This window comes from Salmo trutta, chromosome 30 (genome assembly GCF_901001165.1).
Source record: "Salmo trutta chromosome 30, fSalTru1.1, whole genome shotgun sequence".
NCBI lineage: Eukaryota > Metazoa > Chordata > Actinopteri > Salmoniformes > Salmonidae > Salmo > Salmo trutta.
The window spans coordinates 6,957,822-6,985,000 of NC_042986.1; the positions used below are offsets into that span (position 1 = coordinate 6,957,822).

Consider the following 27,179-nt stretch of genomic DNA (forward strand, 5'->3'; position numbering starts at 1 on the left):
TTAACATTGGGGTCAGTCCAGGATATGGATGTAGAGTGAGGTAAGATGAAACCATGTTATCATTCCAGCACTCTCTGGAATTGGAATTTTTTTAACAACCCAATTGGAATCCGAAATCAGAACTCTGCAACCAAAACCCCAATGTTGTTCAAAGCCGTGGTTGAGTGGCAAGACTTATGGCACATGCATCAAGCTCCCCACTGTAGACCGCGGTTCAATCCCCACATCTATTCTTCCCACCTACCTGTATCCTCTTCTCATTTTACAACTGTCAAAATACTCACCAAAAAATCATACACTCTGATGTCATTCAAAAAATAATGACAGGGCCAACATTCCAATATTGACATATTTATGTTTAATATTGTGTAATAATCTTCTCTTAAAATACAGTATTTTCTGAGGTAGACCATTATTACAGTTCAAGAACATTATTATCAGTTTGAAAACAGACATAAAAAAAGACATGAAATTAATACTTTCATGTACAATATGTTGCCAAATGAGGTAGAAATGGTTACAGAAGATGTACAAGAAGCAAGAACAACGTTACTGTAATATTAGATTAAAAACAGCTAACAAAAGCCTATTTTGTTGAACAAACTGTTGTTGTATTTTTTGTTTCCTTCTTGGCTTTAAGAAGAATCAACACTGATTAAACAAAGGTGTATTGTAGACATGATATCAATGATATGCATGAGTCAAACATTGTGAGGTTGTTTGACTTTCCTTTAGGAAGTACTACCTCACCCAATCATCAATACCTCTAATGATAAGACCTATTCCCACTTATTATCTCTGATTAATACTTTAAGCAGTAACATATGTAGAGCGAGGTAATCCATTAATGAAAAACAAAAAAACAACAACTGACAGAATAATGATCAAAATGATTATGTTTTTCCGAATCTCCATGTTTGACAAACATGGACGATTTTGGGAATCTGAGCTCTGGGAAATAGCTAAAATATTTTTCATTATTCACATTAACTAATGATAGTATTGATATCGGCTGCTTTTCATGAACTAAACTCCCATGACTTCTGTTATAAACTACGACAATTTGCCTCAAGCCCCAGCCCCTGCCTGATATGTAACACCTCTATCTGAAAACGAATTATAACTGCCTCTAATGATCCTTATAAATTATGTATCTTAATGTTATTACACATAAATGATTACATATTCAAACCCATCTCTCAGAGGCTCCCTAAGGCTTATTTCTCCTGCTTAGTTTGAAGATGTATTTTCAGTTTCTTAGACCTACTATGCGTCCCAAATGGCACCCTATTCCCTTTATGGTGTACTACTTTTACAAAATGTGCCTTAACCCTGGGGTCAGCGTGTTTGACCCGGCTCTATGGCATGACTGAAGCCACCAGCTGTACAGGGGAGACTGGAGAGAGGCCAGGGTTGTGATATTAGGTTCCTGGACATCAATCAGAGCAATGCCACTCCAAAAGGAGGAGGGAAGCAGGGGGTAGGAGGAGGGGAGGGATGGATGGAGGAGGGAGAGGGCAGAGGGGGGCCAGCCACATGGTCACTGGGGCCAACAGCTAGGGCTATAGGGACGACCCTACCTCTATAATGACTGCATTGGGTGCAGAGAAAGAGCGATAACGAGAAGAGAGAGAGAGATGGGGAGAGATAAAGAGAGACAGAGACGGAGAAGAAGAAGCAGAAGACGATTACATCATCCTCCAGTGTACCTCCAGTCTGCACACCATGGTAACGATCCAATAATCATGACCTCACCTCAGTACCTGCAGCTGGACTGAATAACAAGATATTTCCAGGCTGTTGTTAAACAGAGTAGTAGCGACGGCACAACCCTGTGTGTATGCTTGTCTCTGGATTGTCATGTTATATCTAGGATTGTATTGTATTGTACATAATGCATAATACTGATTAACAATATATGGTTATTGTTAGACATGATTAGCTGCCGACTGCATATAGCTGATTCATCTTTAGGTCCTTGCTCATTTTCTATTTTCTTTCTGCTGTATATGACACTTAAATGCATATGACAATTAAATGTATATGACAATGGTTTTACTGCTTCTTGTCTGTGTCCAGGCTTGGAATATAAATGTGCACCTTTTATTAATAGAGTTCGATAAAGAGTTGCATCTATTACAATAAAAGATGTATATAACATTAATGCATGAATATGACATGTTAACTCACAATGCTTTGGGTTGATTTGTAAACAGTTTGTCCAGCAAAAAATGAATATTTTCTGTGTTCTACATAACACTTCATAAAGACAATCATCATTCCACCAAAAACATCTACATTAAAAATAAAAGGATAATTTTTTTTTGTATTTATATATTCATATATAATAATAAAAACATGGATTTTATGGGATCAAATATCCTTTGAAATACCTGAATTACATTCAATGTTACTCTTTGTAGCATTTTCAAGTTTCTCCCTCGAGGCATATGCACAGACAGCTGCAGTGTGTATACAACAGGACTGTGTGAGGTCTTTTCTCCTCTTGCTCGTCAGCTCTTCCTCCCCTCTTTTACTCTCTTCACTAAGACTGAAGATTACATACATTCTTTATTTCTTTTTTGAGGTAAAGAAATTCTTCCTGAGCATTTCAAACAAGACTACATACATACATACTAAGAAAACAAGCAGATAGGTGAAAGAGACAAACAGACATCAAAGGAACCGCCATCTTGCCTTGCTGTGCTTGTCTGTGTTATAGGGCTGTATTAAAGCAGCGTTCTCAGGGAAAACTGCACTGAATGAGGAATGTGTGACAAACCACAGTTCAAATATGTTGTATGTGTGGATGTTATACTCATGGCGTTGAATGACAGTGTTGTATATTCAACCACAACCTAGTCTCATTACCTTTATGTTCTATTTCAATGTTTTTGTAAAGTTGCATATTAACGTTTTTTTGTTGTTGTATGTACATTACCATTCAGGGTGTACACAATTGATGAGCTATTGTACTGGATTTGTCTCCAAAACAGCTGTGAATGATGTGATACTGTACTATATGGGAAAGAGGGACTATTGAGCCAAAGTGTCCACGATAAGACCAGATCAAATGATGATGATGCTTTTTGTTGAATTATTTCAGCACAATGACATGATTTTGGTGAGAAGCTAAAAGCTGTGTTTTAAGTTAATAACCCATAATGCTAAGAGACAATGAGGTATTGTTGATCATTTTTGGGGTAAAAAAAAACACTATAGTTGTCCAAATAGATTCTAAACTGTTTTCACACACCAAATGACCAATGAAAACGAAAATACCACAGGAGTGGACTGGTAATAGATAGTGTCCTGAGAGTAGCAGTCAGACGACAGGGGGATCTCTCAAACAAATGTTTTAAAATCTTTTGCAACGAAAAACTAAAATGTGTGTTTTTTATCGGACGAGTCCAGGTAGTCCTGCCCCTTTTCAATCTGTTTTGCAACGGAAAGCAAAAAAAAAGTGTTTCTTATTGGACAAGTCCAGGTTGTTCCAAAAGACCCTGACGATCCATCACCTTGGACTACGTCACCTTGACAACACATTACTGATTTATGTCCTGGATCACCAAAAAATATGGATCTTTGGGTGGAATCCTAACTGTCTAGAGATGCACGTTGCACTCAACTCGACTTTTGCGTGATTCATGCGTTGATGTCGAGATTTGAGAGACAAGTTATGCACATGGATCTCAAGTTAGGATTTGAACCTTTGAGAAGTAATCTCCAATGATGCAGCTATCCCACCATATAGGTTTGACTACTACTGTAATACACTGCCCCGTCCACAAAGGCTTCATCTATCTTTTTCTTTGGGAAAAATAAAGTATATGTATATTTAATAGAAACATCAGCACACCATGGCATACTAACCAGAGAAACTTATGTTAAATCTGCTCCTCATCTCTCCCAAACCTTCGATCTTGACAATCTAACTCTTTTGGTTGCATAATAATAAGTAATTACAAAAAAACTAAACAGTAAAACATTCCCAAGACTTTTCATCATGTCAAAAGTGAAGACAGGGTTTACATTCACAGTCCCCTACATTATATTACATACAGTGGCTGTCTCCCTGCCTTTCTGCCTTCTCAGTGGCTGTACACCTTGCTCCACTCCATACAAGTGTCCAGTTCTTTCGGGGTGGCGTGCGACTGCGGACGCACCTTGCAGAAGGCGTTCTCAAAGTCTTTGAGGGCTGGGGGCCCCGTAGCCTGTCCTGAAAGGCTGTGTAAGGGCCCCTGAGGGCCCGAGGAGGATGCTGAGGATAGGGCCTGCTGGCAGAGCTGCAGCAGCTCCCACACAGAGAAGCCCTCTGACCGCTGCAGTACAGCCCCCAGCTCCCTGTCACTGAGAGAACATCCCTGGGGCACCAGCGTCTGCAGCAGCACCTGTCTCCGCATCCCCGCATCTGGCAGGCCCACGTGGTAGTGCTTGGCGAAGCTCCGATGCACCGTATCCTGGAGCAGGTCTGGCCTGCCGGTGGTACACACCACGATCACCAGCCCAGGGTCTCCCCCCGCCGACCCTAACCCCATCTGGGCCTTCTCCAGGGTGGATAGCAACACCTGCCTCAGCCCCTCCTCATCCTCCAGAGCCTCCACTTCACTGAGCAGCACAACAGAAGGCTGTCTCGCCCCCGCCACCTGCAGCGTGGCCTCCAGGATCCCCTCGGCCTCCACCTTGCCTTTAGAAGCTAACATGGCCCCGCTGAGCCTATAGAAGGAGGCCCCCAGCTGTGCGGCCATGGAGCGGGCCAGGGTGGTCTTCCCGCCTCCCCGGGGGCCGAACAGCAGCACGGTGGCTGGGGGGAGGATGGCAGGGCTGGGCCTTAGACAGGGCCACAACAGCTCCTCCTCCAGGGCAGCCTTGACATGGGTCAGCCCAGTCAGCTCCCCCCATAGCAGGGCTGGGCTGCAGTCCAGCACTTCCCCGTTGACTAGATCCAGAACCATGGGGTCTGGACTCTTCAGGCTGGCTGTCTCCCCTGGTCCAGACCCAGGCTGGCCCTGGCCGTGGAGGGAGGGGCGTTTCTGGTTGTGAGCCTGGGAGGAGCGGTGCTGCTGCTGTTGCTGCTGGGTGTGGGAGAAGCCCTGGTTTTCTGACCCTCCTCCTCCGTTCTCTCCAGTCATCCCTGCTGCCGGGCTGTTCTCCCCTGCTACAGCCACCATATAGGGAGGGGATACCAGGGGCTGGGAGGAGGGCTTACTGGGCTTAAATGCCAGGGGATCTGTGCTGCCTGTGGTGAATCTGATTTTTCCTTTATCCCCCATGCTGTAGGGAGAGAGAGAGTCCCCTCCTCCTCCGGACTTCATTGGGTCGTAGCCTGAATACTTCCTGTATCGAGAACCTTCCCCCTCCTCTTCCAATGACATGTCAAATGCCTTCCTCTTCACCCCACCTCCAGACTCCTGGTAGCTGTAGCTACCCCCGACTACGGTGGGCCGGGAGGGGAGAGGAGTAGGGGCGACCAGCCCGGAGTGTAAGTACCCTGCAGAGGGGTGGCTGTAAGCGGGGGCCAGGCTGGGCTGGTGGGGGTAGCTGGTTGGCGGGTAGTTGTAAACTTGGGTGGAGGGCGAGTAGCTGGGCACCAGGGTGGGCGTGGGCTGGAGGGGGTGGTGGAGGGAGGCGGGGGGAAGTGCTGAGCCAGGCAGGGGCCCGGGGCAGTACCCAGACGAGAGGTAGGTACCGTTGTAGCTGGGGGGGTTGTAGTCACCGGAGTGAGACCCAGAGCAGGAGCTGCTACCACTATATCCAGAGTCTGAGAGGTTACTGTTGACCACTGACACACTGCTGGCCCCTGGGGGCCCTGCTGATGTGGCCCCAACCTTGGGGCCTGACAGACCATCCAGGGACCCGGGGTAGGGCCCCTCCGCACTGTGGCTCAGGGGCCAGGGCTCCAGCTCAGTCTTGAGGCCATTGAGGCCCCCGAAGGCCCCTGGCTCTGGGTAGGCCCCTACAGCGGGCCCCGGTGGACGGTTGTAGGGCGAGTCTAGAACACCAGAGTACTTCTCTGCATAGCTCTTCAGCAGATTGGAGGCGGTTAGGGCACCAATGTCGTCATTGGCCCAGGCGTAGCCGTGGGTGGAGCCTCCTCGGCCGTGGGTGCGGCCAGCGGCGTACAGCTCGGACTTGTGGGCCGGCGAGGAGGTGGTGGAGGACACATCCAAGTGCTGCTCAGGCCACTGGCTGAGGGACTGGGCATGCTCCGGGTTCCAGTGCATCTTATACAGGCCTGGAGGAGAGGAAACAGAGAGAGAGAGACACCAGGTTGTAAGGTGCTGTTTAGGACAGTGGTTCCAGTGCATCTTATACAAGCCTGGAGGAGACAGAGACAGAAACCAGGAAATATACGAGACAACACAGAACAATAAATGTGTTGAAACCAGTGGTGGTCGGTGCCGTTTAAGAAGGGAGTACGATTACATTTTTTTTCATGAACATGGCCGTATTTCTATTAAAGCATATTGGATGACTGTCAATCATATTCCATTCACCCATTTCAATGTAACAGCGATAGGTTTAGGCTACTACATGATACTCAAATTTTCCCTATACCCACCATGAGGTTGCTACAACCTAGCCTATGAAAAGTTTGTCAACATAATCGGCGGAATGAATATACCCCTAATCACATGTGAACACAGTTCACTTTCATAGCAGCCACGATGTATTCCTTCTCGCATCTTTGCAATCTCCTCCGCTTACCTTTTCCCTTCGCTTGTGGACTTCAATGCACAACACATCAGCTGTATGTGACCAGTCGAAAAAACCTTTCCAAGCCAAGCCATATCATAACAGCTACACACAGTCTACATCGGTGTCACCATATTAGCTAAAGTAACGTCATAGTCAACATATTTAATAGAACTAACAACCTGCAATCATGCAGTAACGTTACGGTGTACAGTCAGTAAGCAGTTTAGCACTTACACCTGCGGGCCCTGGTAGCAATAAATTAGTAAAACCAAAAGCTTACCTTGACTTGGAAGAGTTCCTGTAAAGCGTGGGTGTTGGTAGATGAGGAATCAAATGCAGGAAAACAGCGATTCGGTGTATGGGCTTTAATAGGCTTCCACACAAAATGACAGCCAACCCAAACAGAGCACAGAGCGCACAACAAAGCAAAGTGCCCCTAACACACGGGACAAACACAGCTTGCACAAACATACGCACCAGTGAAGAATGTGCAACAAACTGCGTGTAATCACGCACAGCATACAATGGAAAAATAATCCCGCACACAGAGCAGGCGGGCCTGCTGGCTAATAAAGCCAGCTAATTAGCCCAACTAAGAACAGGTGCACCTAATAACGAAAAGGGGGGAAAACAAAAAGGAATCAGTGGCAGCTAGTAGGCCGGTGACGATGACCGCCGAGCGCCACCTGAGCAGGAGGCCGAGCCACCTTCGGTAGGAGTCGTGACAGTACCCCCCCGACGCGCGGCTCCCGCAGCACGCCGACACCGGCCTCGAGGGCGACCCGGAGGGCGAGGCGCAGGGCGCTCCGGGTGGAGGCAATGGAAATCCCTCAACAGGGACGGGTCCAAGACGTCCTCCACCGGTACCCAGCACCTCTCCTCCGGACCGTACCCCTCCCAGTCCACGAGGTACTGCAGGCCCCTCACCCGGCATCTCGAGTCCAGTATGGCCCTTATGCTGTACGCCGGGGCACCTCCGATGTCCAGAGGGGGCGGAGGGACCTCCGGCACCTGACCTTCCTGCAGGGGACCAGCTACCACCGGCCTGAGGAGAGACACATGAAATGAGGGGTTAATACGGTAATCGGAAGGGAGTTGTAACCTATAACACACCTCGTTTATCCTCCTCAGGACTTTGAAGGGCCCCACATACTGCGGCCCCAGCTTCCGGCAGGACAAGCGGAGGGGCAGGTTCTGGGTCGAGAGCCAGACCCTGTCCCCCGGTACGAACACGGGGGCCTCACTGCGGTGGCGGTCAGCACTCCTCTTCTGCCGTCCACTGGCTTGCTTCAGGGATTCCTGGACGGCTCTCCAGGTCTCCTTGGAGCGCTGCACCCAGTCCTCCACCACAGGAGCCTCGGTCTGGCTCTGGTGCCATGGTGCCAGGACCGGCTGGTAACCCAACACACACTGAAAAGGTGACAGGTTAGTGGAGGAGTGACGAAGTGAGTTCTGGGCCGAGTCCAACTCCCATACCACCGGTGCCACTAGCCTAGACGCCGGAATGATGGGAGTAGGATCGATGGGCCTATCCTCCGTGTCATAAAGACGTGACAGCGCGTCGGCCCTCGTGTTAAGGGAGCCTGGTCTATAGGAAATAGTGAACCTAAACCTGGTGAAGAACATGGCCCACCTTGCCTGGCGCGGATTCAGTCTCCTAGCTTCCCGGATATACTCCAGATTCCGGTGGTCGGTCCAGATGAGAAAGGGGTGCTTAGCACCCTCAAGCCAGTGTCTCCACACCCTCAAGGCTTTTACCACCGCTAATAACTCCCTGTCCCCCACATCATAGTTGCGCTCCGCCAAACTGAGCTTCTTCAAAAAGAAAGCGCAGGGGCGGAGTTTAAGTGGCACACCCGAGGGCTGTGATAGCACGGCACCCACCCCAGCCTCGGATGCGTCCACCTCCACTATGAACGCTAGAGAAGGGTCTGGGTGCGCCAACATGGGTGCCTCTGTAAACAGCACCTTCAACCTGTTGAAGGCGCTGTCTGCTTCCGGCGACCACCGCAAACGCACCGGCCCCCCTTCAGCAGTGACGTAATGGGAGCCGCTACCTGGCCAAAACCCCGGATAAACCTCCGGTAGTAATTGGCAAACCCTAAGAACCGCTGCACTTCCTTCACCGTGGTTGGAGTCGGCCAATTACGCACGGCCTTACCACGGTCACACTCCATCCACACCCCCGTGGTGGAAATGCGATAACCCAGGAAGGAGACGGCTCGTTTGGAGAACACACACTTCTCAGCCTTGACGTATAGGTCATGCTCCAGCAATCTCCCAAGCACCTTCCTTCTTCTTCACAAAAAAGAAACTCGAGGAGGTGGGTGAAATGGAGGGCCGAATGTACCCCTGTCCCAGAGATTCCATGACATATGTCTCCAAAGCCAACGTCTCCTCCTGTGATAAGGGATACATGTGACTCTTGGGAAGCGCAGCATTTACCTGGAGATCTATCGCACAATCCCCCTGTCAACGAGGTGGTAATTTGGTCGCCCTTTTTTTACAGAAAGCGATCGCCAAATCGACGTATTTAGGGGGAATGCGCACGGTGGAAACCTGGTCTGGACTCTCCACCGACGTGGCACCTATGGAAACTCCTATACACCGCCCTGAACACTCCTCTGACCACCCCTGGAGAACCCCCTATTTCCACGAAATCCGGGAATTGTGATCAGCCAGCCAGGGAACCCCCAGCACCACTGGAAACGCAGACGAATCGATAAGAAAGAAACTAATCCGTTCCTTATGATTCCCCTGCGTCACCATGTCCAGTGGAACCGTGGCCTCCCTGACCCTAATGGCCGGCTATCTAGGGAGTGCACGGGGAAGGGGGAATCTATCGGCACCAGCGGAATGCCCAGCTTGATGGCGAGTCCGCAATACATAAAATTCCCAGCTGCGCCTGAATCGACTAGCGCCTTATGTTGGGAAGAGGGAGAAAAATCAGAAAAAAAATGTATACGAACATGTGACCAACAGGGGGTTCTGGGTGAGTTTGGTGCTGACTCACCTGGGGTGACCGAGAAGTGTTCTGCCTGCCCTCTCGACTCCCAGATTGACTCCTCCAGCACCGGTCGGCCGTGTGTCCTCTCCGACCCCAGCTGGTGCAGGAGGAGCCACCTCCTCCGGTACCCCTAGGTACGGCCCCCCCTAACTCCATAGGGGTAGGGGCGGGAGTGCACGGAGGTGAAACGGACAGGACCCTTTCCGAACGCCCGCGGGCAGCTAGCAGATTGTCCAATCGGATCGACATGTCCACCAACTCATCAAGAGAGAGGGCGGTGTCCCGACACGCTAGCTCCCTGCGAACGTCCGCCCGGAGACTACACCTGTAATGGTCTATCAGGGCCCTGTCGTTCCACCCCGATCCAGCAGCCAAGGTCCTGAACTCCAGCGCGAAGTCCTGTGTGCTCCTCGTCTCCTGCCTGAGGTGGAACAGCCGCTCACCCCGGATAGTGGTCCTCGCCGAGTCCGGACCATTCCAGACTGCGTTGGCCCACTCCAGAGCTCGGCCCGTCAGGCAGGAAACGAGGACACTCACACTCTCCTCCCCCGAGGGAGCAGGTCTCACGGTAGCCAGGTACAGCTCGAGCTGGATCAGAAATCCCTGGCAGCCAGCTGCAGCTCCATCATACTCCCTCGGGGGCGCAAGACGAAGCGCGCCGGAGCCGGACGCAGTGGGATGAGAAGGTAGTGGAGTCGGAGGAGCCACTCCTCTCCAATCGGTCCATCCTCTCCATCACTTGCTCCATCGCGGAACCAATCCGATGGAGGACTGAGGTGTGATGGAGCACACATTCCTCCATCGATGGAAGGGGGTTATCAGCTGCTCCTGCTGACTCCATCGTGGTGCGGGATTCTGTAAGGCATGGGTGTTGGTAGATGAGGAATCAAATGCAGGAGAACAGCGATTCGGTGTATGGGCTTTAATAGGCTTCCACACAAAACGACAGCCAACCCTAACAGCGCACAGAGCGCAAAACAAAGCAAAGTGCCCCAAACACACGGGACAAACACAGCTTGCGCAAACATACGCACCACTGAAGAATGTGCAACAAACCGCGTGTAATCACGCACAGCATACAATGGAAAAATAATCCCGCACACAGAGCAGGCGGGCCTGCTGGCAAATAAAGCCAGCTAATTAGCCCAACTAAGAACAGGTGCACCTAATAACGATAAGGGGGCAAACAAAAAGGAATCAGTGGCAGCTAGTAGGCCGGTGACGACGACCGCCGAGCGCCACCCGAGCAGGAGGGCGAGCCACCTTCGGTAGGAGTCGTGACAGTTCCAGTGTTTTTAAACTTTGTTTCCATTGAACAAGCCATACAAATAAAGGCATTTTAATGAATTATATGAAGAGTGCCTTGGTCCTCCTTTCTTTTTGATGACCAATTTACCCCTTTTACCAAAGAGCACCTTCCGTCTACCAAAATCTGCTATTGTGTACCTTAACAGTGCTTCCCTTCCTTCTTTTGTTCCAGTGTTGTGTTGAATAGTCATAGCCAGCGAGCTAACATAGCATCCCTCTCTTTGAGCAGGGTGTTTGAGTAGGCTAGACTACCTAGCTGCATTTGCTAGTTAAGTAAATATGTCTCTAACTCCCTCTTGCTTCTCCTTCATTTTGGAAGAAATGTATTTGTTCAAAACTGTTCAACTATTGTTTTTCTCTCTCTTTGAGTCTACTACTCACCACATTTTATGGACTGCAGTGCTAGCTAGCTGTAGCTTATGCTTTCTGTACTAGATTTATTCTTTGATCCTTTGATTGGGTGGACAACATGTCAGTTCATGCTGCAAGAGCTCTGATAGGTTGGAGGACGTCCTCCGGAAGTTGTCATAATTACTGTGTAAGTCTATGGAAGGGGGTGAGAACCATGAGCCTCCTAGGTTTTGTAATGAAGTCAATGTACCCAGAGGAGGATGGAAGCTAGCTGTCCTCCGGCTACACCATGGTGCTGACCTACAGAGTGCTGGAGAGGCTACAAACAATGTGATTCAATCAAACATTTGGTGACGTGAGTATATTGAGTATAGTTTTGTCTAGAAAGGATACATTTTTTAAAGTTTCACTGAAGAGGATGATCCTCCCGTTCCTCCACTGGTTGAAACACTATAAAAGCCTATTGTTTTTGTGTGCAACCTATTCTCTTCTACTCACATATATTATTATTGGAAAACGTCCCTCAACCTCACTTGTCTTTTAACATTGTTTAACAGGCCTTTCAACACTCCTTTTATCAACACTCTCTTTTTCCTCAGCCTGTTTTCTTCTTTGCTACTACGGTGTCCACAGTGACACATGGCCAGAACACCTCTTATCAGAGAGGCTGTTAGTGGGAATGACTTTCTCCTGTTTCTCCTGCTGGTAGTGGATTGTGTTTTAGTGTTACCATCATGCATGGCAACAGAAGGAGCTCATATTACCCAGGGGGGAGGGGGGGGGGGGGAGTGGAGAGAGGGAAAGGGAGAGAGGTAGAGAGAGAGGGAAAGAGAGACTGGAGAGAGGAGGAGAATAAAGACAGAGAGAAAGAAAGATGAGAGAAGAAGAGAGTGAGAGAGAGATAAAGAGAGGGAGCGTGAGAGAGATGGAGAGAGATGGAGAGAGAGAGGTAAGGGGCCAGGAGGAATTGGATGGAGCTGTTTCCCAGGTTGTGTTAGTAGTGTGGTGGTGATAGTATTGATAAGGTCCCTGCACCAGCAGCACTCCCAGATGACCTATTGTTATCTCCCTGCTGCATGCTGTCACCCCCTTCCCCTCCCCCCTCCCACCCCGAACCAACCCCTTTGCGCACCCCATCGCTTCAAAACAGACCCCTGGCCGGCTCGATAGAGGAAGGGGGTGGGGGGTTGAATGCTGGACAGTGGTTTGGAGAGAGGGGGAAGAGGGATGGAGGGAAGGGGAGAATGGACACTGGACAGTGTTGTGGAGAGAGGAGAAAGGAGGAGGGGGTTGGGTGGGTTTGGAATCACAGAATAGTGTGCTATTCATCTGCAGCCTCCCATGGAACATTGGGAGAGTGGAATGCCTGTTCCTGTCTGTTACTCTGTACTTTGGCTGACTCTAGCTGGCGCTGTTCCTCTATATGTGTGTTTGTGTGTGTGTGTGTGTGTGTGTGTGTGTGTGTGTGTGTGTGTGTGTGTGTGTGTGTGTGTGTGTGTGTGTGTGTGTGTGTTGGTGCGCGTTTGTAGCACAACGCAGTGAGCCTCTGATTGATCACGCACGTTCAATCCACTGAGAAGACCAGCAAAAAAAGGGAGAAGGGGAGCATATGGAAGAATTCAAAGGGGAAAAAAAAAACTGATGTTAGTAGAATCAGCCGTTTCATAGACTTACACAGTCAGGCTGCTTCTTGCTGAGGCGTTAGCTTGACATTCCAGGAATAGTTTGGCATTATTGAACTGTCACGATTTGGCCTGGGGAGTGGAGGACTAGAACTATTGCCAGGCAGAACAGGCAGAGGAGAGGAGGAGTGGAGGACCTGAACTATAGCCAGGTAGATGGAGTGAAGAGGAAAGGAGGGGTTAAGTAAAGGAATAAAAAACAAGAAGCTGCCATTATTACTTGCCTGGCCTCCTCTAGTCTGCGCCCCAGATGGCACCCTCCCCATTCCCTTTCTAGCACACTACTTCTGGATCCATAGGATCCATAAGAGTAGTGCACTACGTAAGCTGCCATTTGGGATGCACACAAAGTATTTCCTTCAGCAATAGAGAGAGGCCTAGCTGCTTGATGATCCATGAGTCATTCCTCTGTCTGTATGACTGTGAGGCTGGAGCCTGGACTCCTATTGCCATTTAAATCATACTGCTAATATCCACCAACCGGCAACTGCCACTCTCTCTCTGTCTCTCTGTCTCTCTCTCTCTCTCTCTCTCAAACCTCAACAACATCCACCAACCGCTGTGCCTTTCCTCACTCTTTCCTTTACTTGTCTCACTCTGACTGTGCTGCTTTCCTCAACTACTAAACTTTGGCCTCCGTCGCTCTCTCTCCGCCCAGTGGAAACCTCCAACCTCCAGCCCTCTCCATTTTTCTTCTTCAAACGGCATCTTTTAAATCAATCATTTAAATCAAATCAACCTCAATATCCACCAAGCGCTGTGGCTTTTTCACTCTGACTGTGTTTCTTTCCTCAACCTAAACGGTTGGCCTTTTTCTCCCCCCTCCCCCCCCCCCCCCTGGAAACCTCCAACCTCTCTTCAGCTTCTCCATGTGTTTTCTTCAGATTACAGCCTCCCTATTAATTCAGTCCCATCAGATCAGAGCAGCAGAGCAGATGGCTGTTGGATTATGAAGTCCTTCATATTCAAATCCACAGACTGCCTTAAGTTCCCAACATCCAAACCAGTTGAAGTAATAAGTCCCTTAAGCCTGCCACACACTGCGGTCCTTCCAGACACATTAACGACATGTACTAGGACACCACAGTCTTTTTAGGAAACATGCTTAAAGACATTTAGACATTCTCCACTCCACACCCAGCCAGCTGACCATATATCTCTGTGGTTTGACTTAGAAGTCATTGTCCGGCAGGTTGGAGAGAGAGACGGAGAGAGAGAGAGAGAGTGAGAGAGAGAGAGAGGGAGAGAGAGAGAAAGAGAGAGAGGGTAGAGTAACTCCATGTCCGAGAGACAAAGAGAGAGAGAAACAGAGAGAGACAGAGAGAGACAGAGAGAGAGAGCGAGAGAGAGAGAGAGAGAGAGAGAGAGGAGATGCTGAGTCGAGGAGGAGAGGAGGGACAAAGGAGGCAGGAGGAGAGACAAGAGGAGAGAGAGAGAGAGACAAAGAGAGAGAGAAACAGAGAGAGACACAGAGAGAGAGAGAGAGAGAGAGAGAGAGAGAGCGAGAGAGAGAGAGAGAGAGAGTGTGTTGCTACAGAGAGACTTAGCTCCATGTCCTGCAGGCCAGTCCGTTCCCATCTGCGGCAGCAGGCAGTTTGTGAGCAGCGTAAGGCCCAATAACGGAGCCAGTGTGGGACAGAGACAGATGGAAGCCCAGGGGATCTCATAAAATCTGCAGCGGACAGAGGGAGGAAGGGGAAGGTTGGAGAGGAGGGGGAGGGAGGGACTGGACAGCAGGCGTGAGGACCCAAAGAGGATGGAGGAGGCGAACGTTAGGACATTAGGATGTTAGAGGACTCATTGAGGCATCCAGGGGGGTCTAACTGCTGGCCACTCCATCATCAGAGCAGCATGCCAAGAGCTATACAGACAGATCCTGTTCCAGGGAGACCTGGGGCATATGGTACAGGTTGGGTGAAATCTTTACGGAAAATCGGACTCACTAGGGCAGTTTATTTCTCATATTAGAAAAAACCTCACTCCCTCTTTTCTTAATGATGTAACGCAGTTAATGGCGTAACGCAGTTTCTCTGGACCCCCAATGAGGTCGGAGTCCCCCCACATTTAAAAAATAAATACATTGAATGCGTCAGCCAAACAGCCACTCACAAAGTATTGACTACCGATCGCTGTCCATGGTGCTGAAATTGAGACTATTGGGGGTGCCTATCTAATCGATGATAGGCATTCTGTGGTGCCAGTGCAGGTAACCTATATCTTTGCTTTAGCTAATGGATAAATGTTAATTGGTAGGCCTATTTGGTCGTAATTATCTCTTGTTAAGCCTAACATTTCACAAAGCTATACACGGTGTCGCAAGGCTGCTATTAATGTAATTACTTGTTCAGTAATTAAAGTTGGAAATTCTAATTTTCGATTCAACAGCATACTAATCAGCGACCAACTGATTTTTACAAAAAGATACAATTGTCCTGTATAGTCCTATCTGAACCTGCATGACCTGAGCCGTCCTCAAGCTCTCTCCCAGCTGGGATAGAAAGTCGTTGTGGGCAAAACCAGTCTATTAATGTCAAATAATACAGTCAGTCCATCCTCAAAACATTTAGAATTCAAGGCACACTTAACCAGCATTGCTACCACAGCATTCTGCAGCAATACACCATCCCATCTGGTTTGCGCTTAGTGGGGCTATCATTTGTTTTTCAACAGGACAATGACCCAACACACCCCCAGGCTGTGTAAGGGCTATTTGACCAAGAAGGACAGTGATGGAGTGCTGCATGAGATGACCTGGCCTCCACAATCACCCGACCTCAACCCAATTGAGATGGTTTGGGATGACTTGGACCGCAGAGTGAAGGAAAAGCAGCCAACAATTTCTCAGCATATGTGGGAACAACTTCAAGACTGTTGGAAAAGCATTCCAGGTGAAGCTGGTTGAGAGAATGCCAAGAGTGTGCAAAGCTGTCATCAAGGCAAAGGGTGGCCACTTTGAAGAATCTAAAATCTAAAATAGATTTTAATTTGTTTAACACTTTTATGTTTCCTACATGATTCCATATGTGTTATTTCATAGCTTCAATGTCTTCTCTGTTATTCTACAATGTCAAATAATACATTGGTACTGTAGAATAATACATTGATACTGTATTTGTTTCTTAGAATTCAAGAATGTGACTGATCAAAGTGCCTCAAAGTACCTCAGGCCTTGAAAAATAAATGATTGAACTGATGAAAGTAAGGGGATATCGGTGAACAAATGCTGTGGTCAAGGCTACGACGACGCCACTGTAATGAGGGGAGCTTCCTCGGGTGTTCAAAAGGGCATATGAGAACGAGAGCCTTATGCTTCGTTCTTAGGTAGTTCTTTATTCGTTTTATTTTAGAAAATTATCTCTCCGCAGAAACGACAGTTACAGGGATGGTTAAAAACAGCTTGATTGCCGTAGCAACATCAGGGAAACTGGGCAGAACGGAGAGGCGCTTTAAATACAGCAGTTCTGCAGCATCTTTAGTTGAGCATCTGACATTCTCCTTAATTGCAACTCAATGCTAGGAAGGTGTTCTTAATGTTTTGTACACTCGGTGTATAATGCACAATGTCTCAGGCAAGACCGTCTGGGTTGTCAATACTCTGTGTAGAAAGCAGTCAAGCCCACAAACTGGACCTACAGGCCATGGTGAAAACATTTGTACACGAAAATGCAAGGTGACGCAGTCGCGTACTGTAGCTACTATAGGCCTCTACATAATAAAAAGAGAGAGACAAGCACAGACATAGAGAAAAATAAATAATAAAAGAGAGAATCAGCAAGGAGGACATCAGGAGACCAGGGGATTCTCAAGTTGGGTATACTTTCATTTACCTTGATTGCAGCCCATTTGTGTAGGCTATTGGCCAGACAAAACCTGCTGAGTTCAACAATAAATAGTGACAAAATGTATCCTCATGCCGACAACTTTTTTCCTCATTGTTTGGCTACTTGATGTATAATTTCTTTAAAGTGTATAAATAGCAGCTAAATAGCAACTAGATAGTGTATATAGCTATACTGTAGGTCAGTGGTCACCAACCTTTTCTGAGTCAAGATCCCTTTCTGAGTTCAAAGGCAAGCCGAGATCTACCGATCAGATTTTTTTTAAAAGCATGACTTAAAAAACACAAGCCTATGCAACATTAAAAAACGTTTTGTTGCATGGAGGTTTGTACAGTAGGCTATAAGCTCATTACATTAGCACTGCATATTGGCTATGCTTGAATTGCCTTGCCAATGTTGTTCTTCTCAGACCATTTTGAAAATATACAATTCTATAATTGTAGGTACATGATCACACTGGTAATAGATCATTTGTTGTATTACTTGTGAGGCACAGCTGAGTGAGCATAGTAATCCGTTTTCTTATTTTATTGGACTGATGGCCTGCATCTGATTGTCAGTCAGTCTGTTGGGAGAGAGGGAAGGATGGAGGGAGGGATGGAGGGAGGGATGGAGGGAGGTAGTAGCGGTGAGGCTGTTTCTCACCAAACTTGCCATCCCTCCGCTGAGAAAAGGTGAAACAGTCTTCTCTCCAGCGTAGAGCTCTTCTACCCGACCCAAGCCCGACGGGCCCCGACATTATACATCGGGTTAGGGCCGGGTTGGGCCTGTTTTTTAATCAATAACTAGGGTGCTGGTAAGGCTCGGGTATTACTAATTTGATCGCAAAAATGTTGAAGCCTAGCCGTAGGCTCGTGGTCTGCTGATTGGTACATTCATGTCTGATTAAGATCATAACAGTGTCGGTAGTGCTTCAACCTCGTTAAATATAAGAGGAGAGATGATTTAAAAAATATATATATAATGTTCCATGAGTTTTGTTGGAGTTTAGAGTGACGAAAAGTAGCTAACTGCCCTCTTATATCTCTTTATTCCTTGAGCAGAGGGAGCCAGAGATACTTTTGAGGAGATGGGAAACTCCATTGGAATCGTACTAACGGCCATTGTGTACGTGGCCAACGCTATGTCAATGGGCCGTGCGGTGCATTCTGGGCGATTCTGGGACATGTAAAGCTCACCTTCAAGGAGGAAATGATAGTCAATTGGGCACTAGCTCAAAAACCCAACATTAACATGAATTTCGTCAACAAGAAGTACAACATTAGAAATCTTTTCTGAGACGTGAGATAATTAACTTGCTATCTGTAATATTGTATAGCTTTGGATTCGTGACATTACGTACTTTGAGTGATGATTAGCTTAGCAACCGCGTGACACAGCATGACAATGTGAACGCGATTGGTCGACATTCTGCTTGGTGGGGCATTATGCGTTCCTCCATTGATTTCCCAGGGGGATTCCTATCTCCTCCTTTCTTTAATATATCTGGCAGAGCAACCCAACTGGAGCCATTGCTATGGATACACAGACTCAGTAACACCATGAGCAGAGTGCATGCAGAGGGAGCTGCGTGCAGGGAGCGATCAAGTGACAGAGAGGACAGAGACACCAGCAAAACACCCCCACACCATCACACCTCCTCCTCCATGCTTCACGGTGGGAACCACACATGCGGAGATCATCCGTACACCTACTCTGCGTCTCACAAAGAAATGGCGGTTGGAAATTTTGACACATCAGACCAAAGGACAGATTTCCACCGGTCTAATGGCCATTGCTCGTGTTTCTTGGCCCAAGCAAGTCTCTTCTTATTATTGGTGTCCTTTAGTAGTGGTTTCTTTGCAGTAATTCGACCATAAAGGCCTGATTCATGCAGTCTCCTCTGAACAGTTGATGTTGAGATGTGTCTGTTAATTAAACTCTGTGAAGCATTTATTTGGGCTGCAATTTCTGAGGCTGGTAACTCTAATGAACTTATCCTCTGCAGCAGAGGTAACTCTGCATCTTCCTTTCTTGTGGCGACCAGTTTCATCATAGCACTTGATGGTTTTTGCGACTGCACTTGAAGAAACTTTCCAAGTTCTTGAAATGTTCCGCATTGACTGACCTTCATGTCTTAAAGTAATGATGGACTGTCGTTTCTCTTTGCTTATTTGAACTGTTTTTGCCATAATATGGACTTGGTCTTTTTACCAAATAGGGCTATCTTCTGTATACCAGCCCTACCTTGTCACAACACAACTGATTGGCTCAAACGCATTAAGAAGGAAAGAAATAAGACAAATTAACTTTTTACAAGGCTCACCTGTTAATTGAAATGCATTCCATGTGACTACCTCATGAAGCTGGTTGAGAGAATGCCAAGAGTGTTCAAAGCTGTCATCAAGGCAAAGGGTGGCTACTTGGAAGAATCTCAAATATAAAATATATTTTTATTTGTTTAACACTTTTCTGGTTACTACATGATTTCATATGTGTTACTTCATAGTTTTGATGTCTTCACTATTATTCTACAATGTAGAAAACAGTAAAAATAAAGTAAAACCCTTGAATGAGTAGGTGTCCAAACTATAGCTTCCTAGTACATATGGACATTAAAAAGGTTTATGAATGACTTTTCGGAGGGTTACTGTCAAAATAATCTTTTAATCCAAATTTATTGACATCAATGACAGGTGCATGGACCCCCAGAGCTTGTGGACCCCCTGGCTTATGGGGGCTGCGGGGGTGTCCGGTGCGCCAGTGGAGGGGATGTGTCACGACTTCCGCCGAAGTCGGTCCCTCTCCTTGTTCGGGTGGCGTTTGGCGGTCGACGTCACCGGCCTTCTAGCCATCGCCAATCCACTTTTCATTTTCCATTTGTTTTGTCTTTGTCTTACACACCTGGTTTAAATCCCCTAATTACTTGTTCATTATTTAACTCTCTTTTCCCCCATGTTTGTTTGTGAGTAATTTTTTGTCTTGTATATGGTCCGTTATTGTGGGCTAGGTATATTGTGTTGTATTTTGTGAATCTTGAGTAAATTACATTGATTACTCATATCTGCTGTCCTGAGGAGACTGAACGAGGTATGCTACAGGTTACAGCTTCCCCCAGATTACCGTATTAATCCCTCGTTCCAAGTGTCTCTCCTCAGGCCGGTGGTGGCTGGTCCACTCCAAGGGTCTGAGGTGCGGGAGGTTCCTCTGCCCCCTCTGGACATCGAGGGGGCCCCGGCGTATGTTGTTCGAGCCATCCTGGACTCGAGGCATCGGGCGAGGGGCCTTCAGTACCTCGTGGAGTGGGAGGGGTACGGTCCGGAGGAGAGATGCTGGGTGCCGGTGGAGGACGTCTTGGACCCTTTGTTGCTGCGGGAGTTCCACCGTCTCCACCCGGATCGCCCTGCGCCTCGTCCTCCGGGTCGTCCCCGAGGTCGGTGTCGGCGCGCTGCTGGAACCGCGCGTCAAGGGGGGGTAATGTCACGACTTCCGCCGAAGTCGGTCCCTCTCCTTGTTCGGGCGGCGTTCGGCGGTCAACGTCTCCGGCCTTCTAGCCATCGCCGATCCACTTTTCATTTTCCATTTGTTTTGTCTTTGTCTTACACACCTGGTTTCAATCCCCCAATTACTTGTTCATTATTTAACACTCTGTTCCTCCATGTTTGTTTGTGAGTAATTGTTTGTCTTGTATACAGTCCGTTATTGTGGGCTAGGTATATTGTGTTGTATTTTGTGAATCTTGAGTAAATTACGTTGATTACTTATATCTGCTGTCCTGCGCCTGACTCTCTACACCAGCTACACACAGGCCGATTACAGGATGTGTTCTCAAAAGCTTGATAACACATGATAATAATTCGCTATGTGCAGCATAGAGTTCACACATGGTGCACATAGCGGTGTTGTTCATCCACAGTCGAAAACTATGGCAACGTTGCTCTCTAGTTGCTCTTTCAGATCCTGTAATTCTATCTAGTTCTGTGGGATTTTGTGGTTTATAAAGCCACATCTCTATGGGGAATATTGTACTGTAGGCACAGAGACCTCTCAGTCAAATGTTCATGATCACACAGGATTATGGGTAAAAACCCACATTTAGAAAGGTCATTGGCAGTAATAAATATCATGAAACTCTCTTAGTTTCATTTGTTTTGGAAGCTTACTGAATGAAAAGATCTGCTTTACTCTGTAAATGGGAGAGTATTTAAAGACTTCATATTGCCAATGCCGTGCTCTGAAATGTCCAGTTCAACTCTCCAGAACTGCACATCAAATATGCATTGATTGTCGACTTGTAAAGTTAATATAACATTTGCACAAAGAAATTCAGGGACATTCTTCAGTATCTCCTCCACATCTACACCTGATGAGCAACTTATTTGTATTTGCGCTTTTGCCTATGTTTACGTGTGTGAATATGCCTGTGTGTCCTCTCAGCCCATGAGAAAAAGAGAGAGTGACAGATGTTCCCTACTGACCGTTCTAGTCCTACTGTCTCAGAGTCTCTTCAGTCATTGTGAGAGCTACTCGTCCACCAAACATCCTCTCTGGCCCCTCAGCCCTGCCGTCCAGCTTGTGTGTTTGTGTGTCATCGGACCGTTCCGTTGGCTCTGAGACAAAGCCTCGAGGATCCTATTGTCAGCTGGCTGCCTGAGGCCTAATTATGGAAATGGTATTAATCTATGCAGCAGCAGCTAGCCCTCTGACAGCCTTTGTCCCTACCGGGGATTTATTGAGGGACCTGTGTGTTTGTGTGTGTGTCTTTGCGGCTGCATCCTTTTGTAGAGGAAAGGAGAGCGTTATGGTGGCAGAGCGCTCTTTCATATGACTTTGGGTAGGCCGCTGAGGAGGAGAGGGTTTAGGAGCAGTGCTAGCGTAGTTAGGTAGCTTTGACCCGTTCAATGGTATTCCTCACTTGGCTATGGCATTTGCGGAGAGAAGAGGAGAGGAGGAGGGTTTTAACTTAAAAGAGCTGAGGAACAGTGTTCGCTAAACATTTGGTTTTGCCTTTCGAATCGTTCACTCACTTGTGTTCCTCAGTTTCCAACAGCACAATTGCTTTTCGGGTGAACTGAGTGAAACTGGGAGTTTAGATCCGTTATGGTGGACTGGAGCTGAACTGTCAGTCAGTGTGTTGTGGTTTTCTATGAGGCAGAGGTTGAAACGTGAGCCTGGCAGGCAGCCTAGTACTGGATGGGCCAAGGCCCCGGTGCTGTTTCACTGCTCCCCTGGGGGTCTCCCCCCTCTTCTCCCTCCTCTCCACCGCCGCCTATTATCTCCCCTGGCCGCACTGATGTTTTTCTGCCCCGAGGAACAGAACTGACATGGATGCAACAAGCCTTCTGGGACGGAGTACCTATTAAATTAGACAGATAAATGAGAAAGGATGGAGAGAAGGGGAGGGGAGAGGAGGAGACAGATTCTCCCTCTGGATAAATCCAATCAGCCTGTATTCAGGGAGAGCGAGCCACGCAGTCCACCTCCAACCCCACCTAACCCAGCAAAACCTGTAAACTAGCCACATACTCCACCCCCTGTACCCAGGGCCGGAGAAACAAGACCCAAAATAAAACGTCAGCAGCATCTATAAAATCCATTCATTGCTGCTCCTAATCAAATGTTTGCAGACTGCATGAAGCCTCTCTCCCTACAAACTCAGTTGTGGATTGAACTGCTGTTTATTAAATGGGCAGCGTCTTTCTTTGATGTACTAGCTTCTTCCTCAGTATGCCAGTAGTGGAATTGATTCCTAAACGTGCTTGTGTATGTTCTCACAAATGATCTACACATGTGTATTCATGTTTACCTAACAATCTCAAAGTGTTATGTTGGCTGTCGAAACATGATTAGTTTCCTTGACAACCCTAAGCCTCAAAAAACACAAACACGGTTGATAGATCCCTTCTCAGACCTGAATTGAAAACGCAGCGCACATGTGCAGTATTAAAGCACATTCTAGGTTAACTAAGTGCCTCCACCTTCTATCATTGACCTCAAACTGCCACTCTGTCTGTCTGTCTGTCTGTCTGTCTGTCTGTCTGTCTGTCTGTCTGTCTGTCTGTCTGTCTGTCTGTCTGTCTGTCTGTCTGTCTGTCTGTCTGTCTGTCTGTCTGTCTGTCTGTCTGTCTGTCTGTCAGGCAGAAGACACAGACATTCCCTGAGAGAATTCACAGCGCAAACAGGTTTTGAGACGGTCTGAAGGATCCTAAAAGGTTTCAGTGCTTTAGCCTGTCCCCCACAGACAACTGCAGGGGGAGAAGTTCATTGAGTTCATTGAGATTCTAACGCACGGAGGAAGAATGTGTGGAATTCTGTTTCAGAAACAGTCACGTTAAAAAAAACCTTTGAAGCCCGGTGCTCTGAGCTCAAACTGAATGCTGGAAATATAAATCACTTGGACAGAGATGAGACGAGACGAGATGAGATGAGAGAGAGAGAGAGGGTAGAGTAGCTCCACGTCCGAGAGAGAAAGAGAGAGAGAAACAGAGAGAGAGAGAGACAGTGTGTGACAGAGGCTGTATTTGCACTGATAAATCACAATCGTGTGGCTGAGATAAAGCAGGGTAGCCAGCCAGTCTGTTGCTCTACTGTTATGTATTCAGTCAACAACAGGTAATCAATGCCAAGCAGGATGCAGCTCCAGCATGCTATAGCCTCAGCTAATTGTTTATAGAGTGGTTATCTGCAGGGCTAGTCTCTCTACTGGAATGTTAAACAATGTTCCTCTCATTTACACCGTTCTGCTTCACCTGTATTATAAAAGACTCATACTAATTCACACACAGGGAACAACCAAATAAGGGAAGTAAACAAGAAAATAAGAATCGAGCTCTCCGAGAATTGAGAATCTGAGACTAGTCCTAGACAACAAAAAAATGTTGTTCGATGGAGATTCAGTAAAGTGCTTCTTTAGTTCAGGAAACCACCCTATGAATGTGTTGATCAGACGTACCTCAATACTCTTGGTACCTTTCTCTCCTCCCTCTCCTGTGTTTGATTTATGACGCTAATATCCAACATGCTTATCTGGGTGAGGTGGTTCTTCTCCTGCATACTGGGGCTCTACCATAAAAACACCAATCTACCAACCAAACCACAACCATGCTTCTCCATAAAAACACCAATCTACCCACAACCATGTTTCACCGGACGACAGTGTCACAGAGGGAGTCAGTCGTACTGCATGAAATCACTGATCTAGAAATAATTTGGCATCCCTATTAACCACTCTCTTGCTCCTCTGTAATTTGTCAGTAACAGAAAACCTTCAACCTATTGGTAAGAGCTACTCTCTCTCTCTCTCTCTCTCTCTCCCTCTCTCTCTCTCTCTCTCCCTCTCTCTCTCTCTCTCTCTCCCTCTCTCTCTCTCTCTCTCTCCCCCCTCTCTCTCTCTCTCTCTCTCTCTCTCTCTCTCCTTTATTCCCCAAACATCCATCAGCGGAAGATATATATGTGTTACCATTCAAGACGAAATGGATAAACATAATAAAAAGGAACGTTGACATGATGAGATCAGATCTTAATGAAGTTGAAAATACATAGTCCTACTGATGATAATGTGTGTGCAGCAGCAGCAAAAGCAAATCCCATTTAAGGTCCACAGCCTTTATTCTACAGCCTCATTTACAGCACTCTCCAAAAACATCTGGAACCCCTCTGAAATACTCTATATGGACAGTGAGATTGTAGGAGCGGACACACAGCCGTTTTAGATAGCCACCATGTTTATTCTCTCTCAGGCCACTGACACACCAACACACCCACCCTCTATCTATCTATCTCTCTCTCTCTCTCTCTCTCCCTCTCGCTTGTCATTTTAGAAAACAACGCTTCCCATCCCCCGTGCTTGCTACCCTGCTACCCTGTCCTCACACACGTCCACAAATGGTAGAGTCCACAGCCGCTTCTGCCCAACCCCATTTAAGAAAAACAGGGTCCGTATACAGTGCCTATACAGCGCCTTCAAACCTCTTGACTTTTTCCACATTTTGTTGTGTTACAGCCTGATTGTAATTTAGATTTTTTTGGGGTCACTGGCCTACACACAATACCCCACAATGTTAAAGTGGAATTATGTTTTTCGATTTAAAAAAATGAATTACTTAATTACAAAATAGCTGAAATGTTTTGAGTCAATAAATGTTATACCCCTTTTTTTATGGCAAGTCTAAATAAGTTTAGGAGTCCAAAACAATGTGCTTAACAAGTCACATACTAAGTTGCGTGGACTCACTCTGCGTGCAATAATAGTGTTTAACAAGATATTTAAATGACTACCTCATCTCTGTACCCCACACACACAATTATCTGTAAGGTCCCTCAGTCAAGCAGATTGAACCACGAAGACCAGGGAGGTTTTCCAATGCCTCGCAAAGAAGGGCACCTATTGGTAGATGGGTAAAAAAAAATGGCAGACATTGAATATCCTTTGTACTTGGTGTAGTTATTAATTACACTTTGGATGTGTATCAACACACCCAGTCACTACAAAGATAGTTGCCGGAGGGGAAGGAAACCACTCAGGGATTTCACCATGAGGCCAATGGTAACTTTAAAAAAGTTGCAGAGTTTAATGGCTGTGATAGGAGAAAACTGAGGATGGATCAACAACATTGTAGTTACTTCACATCCTGTTCGCAATAAGGCACTAAAGTAATACTGCAAAAAATGAGCAAAGAATTCATTTTTTGTCCTGAATACAAAATGTTATGTTTGGGGCAAATCCAAAACAACTCATTGCTGAGTATCGGTCTCCATATTTTCAAGCACAATGGAGGCTGCATCATGTTATGGGTATGCTAGTATTCATTAAGGACTGGGGAGTTTTTCAGGATAAAAAATAAACAGAATGGAGCTAAGCACAGGCAAAATCCTAGTGGAAAACTGCTTTCTCCCAGGCACTGGGAGATGAATTCACCTTTCAGCAGGACAATAACCTAAAACACAACGCCAAATCTGAAAATGGTTGTCTAGCAATGCTCAACAACCAATTTGACAGAGCTTGAAGAATTTTGAAAAGAATAATGGGTAAATGCTCCACAATGCAGGTGTGGAAAGTTCTTAGAGACTTACCCAGAAAGACTCACAGCTGTAATCATTGCCAAAAGGGCTTCTACAAAGTATTGACTCAGGGGTGTGAATACTTATGTAAATGAGATATTTCTGTATTTCATTTTCAAGAAAATTGCTAAAATGTCTAAAAACATGTTTTCCCTTTATCATTATGGGGTATTGTGTGTAGATGGGTGAGATATATATATATATTTAAATCAATGTTGAATTCAGTCGGTAACACAACAAGATGTGGAATAGGTCAAGGAGTATGAATACTTTCTGAAGGCACTGCATGTGCAGGGCCGACCCTAGCCTTTTGGGACCCCTAAGCTACATTTTGTTTATAACTAATTTCATGCAATTCTACTCATTTTGCCATGGAGTGGAGAGAAAAACGTACAATTTTACAGCTAATTTCCTACAAATCTACACATTTTGACATAGGGTGGAGAGACAATTTTGCAGTTTTAAAGCTAATTTCCTGCAATTCTATGTTAGTATGATATCTGAGCGAGAGTGACTATTAAAATCAATGGGGGGGGGCTCCAGGAGGTCAGGGCAGTAATTTGACCATGTTTACTACAAGTTTAGATGGCTGGCTAGACTAATTTACAATGTAAAAAATATTAGCTGACATGGGCTTATTGAGTGACTGACATAGCAAGAGAAAAACTGCTGTTGCACAACCAAATTTCACCTTGTTTATTCTAACTCTTAACAGACCCCGACTGAGTTCCTTTTTTGGGGGGGCCCTAACGGCTGGGGGCCCTAAACGACCGCTTATGTCACTTACGGCCAGGGTCGGTCCGAAGGCTCTGTGATGACCAATCACCACCTCCATCTGTCTCCCTCCTCCCCCTTCTCCTCCCTCCTTCTCCTCCTCCTCCAATCTACTCCTTTATATCTCCCTCTCTCTACAGCTCTTCTGCTCCATCTTCTCCTTCCAATCTCCTTTCTCCCACTATTCATACTCTCTCTCTCTCTCACACACAACACTAAATACATAAAAGCGCACAATAAAATACTGTTATGTAACTGACATTTTTTTAATACAATGTTACAACACAGTTGTTGGAGCAACTCAATGATGCTGTGGTGTGTTTTACGATACGTATGTTGTACATTACTAATGGATTGCTAACGATGAAGGTAGATGTGTTATTTCTCAAGTAAGGTCATTTACTAATTAGCCACCATGGTGTGAACTGTGAAAGACGGTGAGTCTCATTGTTCAGGTTGAATTCCGCTGCCTCAGAACCC

The 27,179-nt window shown here is 46.7% G+C and overlaps 1 protein-coding gene across 4 annotated transcripts in view; it reads right to left on the reverse strand.

The window, feature by feature from the left end:
- Positions 1-335: 335 nt before the first annotated feature.
- The window catches only part of fignl2 (fidgetin like 2), a 35,590-nt gene continuing 8,746 nt past the window's right edge, over positions 336-27,179 (reverse strand). Inside the window, exons 1-2 of one of the 4 annotated variants that reach the window (XM_029722419.1) lie at positions 13,040-13,861; positions 336-6,235 (exon numbers count right to left, since the gene is read on the reverse strand). In XM_029722419.1, the coding sequence (XP_029578279.1) occupies positions 4,092-6,224 (2,133 nt within the window). In that variant the 5' untranslated portion in view covers positions 6,225-6,235; positions 13,040-13,861 and the 3' untranslated portion in view covers positions 336-4,091. Of the gene's footprint in view, positions 6,236-6,979; positions 7,374-7,812; positions 7,835-13,039; positions 13,862-27,179 lie in introns of those variants that run through there. The other 3 variants (XM_029722421.1, XM_029722420.1, XM_029722418.1) reach the window with 3 other exon arrangements.